Consider the following 3570-nt stretch of genomic DNA (forward strand, 5'->3'; position numbering starts at 1 on the left):
GCACGTAGCCTTTGTCCACACAGCCAAGGGGTCACCCGACAGCGTGGCGACCCCAGAGGAAAACGTGCCTTCCTCTTCCCACTCGTCTGTGTGCCGTTTCTCGACCAAGACTCTGACGTGCTCGGGTCTTCTCCTTGCTCCCGGGAGCCAGCTTGTGGCCAGGAGGGAACGCAGAGCCCTTGGTGCCCCCCGACTCACAGGGAACTCGTCGCTCTGTGCTTCTCCCCAAAGCCTTTCTCGTGGCCGTGCTTCACGACTACGGACGGTCCCAGGGAATCTCTCTCGGCGCCCTCACGTTTGCCCACCGTGTGATCTCGGACACCGCTGACAGCAGAGACGAGGGGTTCTCCGCGGCCATCCACGGGAACCTCAACGCGGTCAGGACGGCCTTTGAGGTACCAGAACGCTGAGGGCACTGGGGAGAGCAGTCGTGCAGTCGGTCCTCCCCTCGCCAGCCTCCACTCCGCCTCCCCCGTGCCGCGCACCTCACAAGTCCCAAAGCTACGCGCGCACCCTCCGTTTTCCCTTTTCCTTGAAGAGCTTTTACTTTTTCCTACTTTTGTACGATGGCAGAATATACATAAGGTAACACTGGACGTGCCATTTTAACTATTTCCTTTTTAAAAGTTTGTTTACTTAGAGAGAGAGAGAGTGCGTGCAAGTGGGGCGGGGCTCGAGCTCACGAACTGAGACACGGTGACCCGAGCCGAAGTCCAGAGCTGGACGCTCACCCGACTGAGCCCCCCAGGCGCCCTCATCCTCACCGTTTCTGAGTGCACAGCCGGGTGGCCCTGAGCACGTCCACGCTGCAGGCGGCCCTCAGGCCCTCCACCTCCGCAACCGAGGCACTGTCCCCGTGGACGTCCCCGTCCCGCCCGCCTGTCCTGATCGCATCTATTCTTTGTCCCTATAAATCTGGCGACAGGAGCCTCCTGTAGCGTCTGTCCCTGCGACTGGCCCCTTTCACTCGGCACAGCGTCTCCAGGACTCATCTGTGTGGTGGCCGGTGTCGGGACACAGGAGCGCCCCTCCACGGTCTCCGTGGCTTCAGTGGCCCGTGGTCCCCGGTCGGGATCATACAATCCCCCTCCTGAGTGTCAGAAGGTCGACAAGAAGGGGGGACGCGGCCGACAAGACCTCTTGGGAGGGAGGGAGACCACATTCACGTGGCTTTTATTACGTCGTGTTGCGAGAACTGCTCTATTTTGTTCTTAGTTATTGCCGTCACCCTCTCCCCGTGCCCCGTTTATACACGAGACCACACCGTGGGAGTGTAGGGAGACCCCGGTCCACACAGGGCCCGGTGCGAGCTGCAGCTTCGCAGCTTCGGGCGTCCGGGGGGCGGGTCTCGGAGGGCAGCTCTCCGTCTCCCCCAGGGCCCTCCCCCAGACGGAGCTTCGGCTGAAGGAAGCGCCCTGCCCGGGGACCCACCCACACCGCCTCTGTTTCATCTCAGGGCACAGACCGCACTCACGTCGGAGTTCACGTTTTCGGTTTATTCGTCGAGGGCGCAAGGTGGAATCGGGAACAAAACATACTAGAGGACTCGCTGCCTCGTGAGCTCTGTTGTGATTTCCCTGAAATCTACTTCCTGCCAACAAAGGTAATTGCATGTGTTTACCGTGCAGCCGGCCTTGTGGGCCTTCCCGCGGGGACCCGGGCCGTTCCTTCCTGTCCCGTTCCCTGTGGTTTCACGAGGGACATTTGCTGATACGCTTTAGACAACATTAAAAAAAATTTTTTTTTAATGTTTACTGTTGAGAGAGAGTACGAGCAGGGAAGGGGCGGGGGGGGGGGGGGGGGGGGGGGACACAGACTCCGGGCTCTGAGCTGTCAGCACGGAGCTGGACGCGGGGCTCGAACCCACGAACCGGAGATCATGACCTGAGCCAAAGTTGGATGCTCATTGGACTGAGTCACCCAGGCGCCCCGGTATGTATTTTTAATACGTACTTTTCAGTACTCACTGAATCACACATATAAAGTTAATAAACACAGTGCTTATAAATTCTCAAGAAAGTTCATTTTTTTAAACATCGTTGTTTTAACGTTTATATTTTTTTGAGAAGGAAAGAGGGAGGGAGGGAGAGCAAGCACATGCAGGGGAGGGGCAGAGAGAAGACACAGAATCTGAAGCAGGCTCCAGGCTCTGAACTGCCAGTGAAGCCCAGTACGGGGCTTGAACTCACAAACTGTGAGACCGTGACCTGAGCTGAAGTTGGACACTTAACCGCTGAGCCACCCAGATGCCCCTAGATGGCAAACATGTAAAACAGCCTGAGTGGCTCAGTCGGTTCAGCGTCTGACTTTGGCTCAGGTCACGATCTCACGGTTTGTGGGTTCGAGCCCCCGCATCGGGCTCTGTGCTGACAGCTCGGAGCCCGGAGCCCGCTTCGGATTCTGGGTCTCCCTCTCTCTCTGCCCCTCCTCCACTCGCATTCTGACGTCTCTCTCGAAACTAAACGTTAAAAATTCTTTAAACATAAAAATAAATACGACAGCCTAGAACATTGCTAAAACCTGGAATAGATGCTCTACCAGCTGCTTCTCCAGACTGTTCCGGAGGCCACGATGGTCACACAGGTCCTCCGGCCACAGAGCCCCTAACCAGCCGTGTGTCCAGCGAGCGGCCGTCCCCCGAATCTGGTGCGTGGAAAGTGAGCTCCTGCTTTGCCATCTAACTGTTGGATTTGTTTTTCAGCTTTCCACTGAGCGAGCAGGTGCTTCTGACCAGACAGATACGCAGCTCGACACGTTCGAGTGCCCGGTGTATCAGACGCCTGAGAGGTCAAGAACCGTGACAACCGCTGGCTTGCCTGCAGACTTCCTGACCTCCGTGCACTTACCCACGAAGAGACCCCCCAGTCACTGGGTCACAACGCGGGCTGCCTTGCTGTGTGAGAAAAAGGAGAAATAAACGTGTGCACCACCCCGCCTACTTTTTGTCTCTGAGCGGATTTGTGACTCAGCACCCGCCACGAAAACACCCGTGTGTCCAGCCGGACCGGACGGGCGCGGTCTTCTTCCCTCTGTACCTGCAGCGGGGTCTTCCGGCTGCCCCGTCCCAGGTGAGTGAGTGCCCGGGGGCGTCCCAGGTACAGCAGGTGGGACTTGGCCGGGCGCCGTGGTTTCCACTCGGAGGACGGCAGGGCGTGTCGCCTGCGGTCACGTACGACGCAACACACGCGAGGGGGTCCTCGGGAGCACTCTTCCCCGGCCCCGCGCTGGCTGCTTCCCTTGATGAGGTGTGGTCCTGTGGCTCCACCAGACCTCCTCCCACCGAGAAGGTACCTGGGCTCACCTCACCGACACAGGCCTCCCACGGCCCCGACAGACTCCCGTGAGAGTGTGACGGGATCTGAATGGCGCGGCCGTTTCTCTCCTCGCAAACAACCAGGACGAAACGCACGGCCACGAGCCGGGAGCCGGGGCCCCCAACTAACCCCTCCCTCCCCTCTCCAACCTTCTGAGAGCCACGATGCAGGCAGGGTGGGCGGTGCTCACCCACGGGCTCCCGTGTCGGCCCCAACGATCCCAGAGTCACAGGCACAAGGAAGAGGCTCTGAGGCG

The 3570-nt window shown here is 59.0% G+C and overlaps 1 protein-coding gene across 1 annotated transcript in view; it reads left to right on the forward strand.

Annotated features, from left to right (window-relative positions):
* The window catches only part of DNAH14 (dynein axonemal heavy chain 14), a 328550-nt gene extending 325310 nt beyond the window's left edge, over nucleotides 1-3240 (forward strand). The window contains exons 86-88 of the mRNA XM_047848102.1: nucleotides 232-395; nucleotides 1457-1603; nucleotides 2702-3240. Of these exons, the coding sequence (XP_047704058.1) occupies nucleotides 232-395; nucleotides 1457-1603; nucleotides 2702-2917 (527 nt within the window). The 3' untranslated portion in view covers nucleotides 2918-3240. The remainder of the gene's footprint in view (nucleotides 1-231; nucleotides 396-1456; nucleotides 1604-2701) is intronic.
* Nucleotides 3241-3570: the final 330 nt, after the last annotated feature.

Source organism: Prionailurus viverrinus, unplaced genomic scaffold (genome assembly GCF_022837055.1).
Source record: "Prionailurus viverrinus isolate Anna unplaced genomic scaffold, UM_Priviv_1.0 scaffold_53, whole genome shotgun sequence".
Lineage (NCBI taxonomy): Eukaryota > Metazoa > Chordata > Mammalia > Carnivora > Felidae > Prionailurus > Prionailurus viverrinus.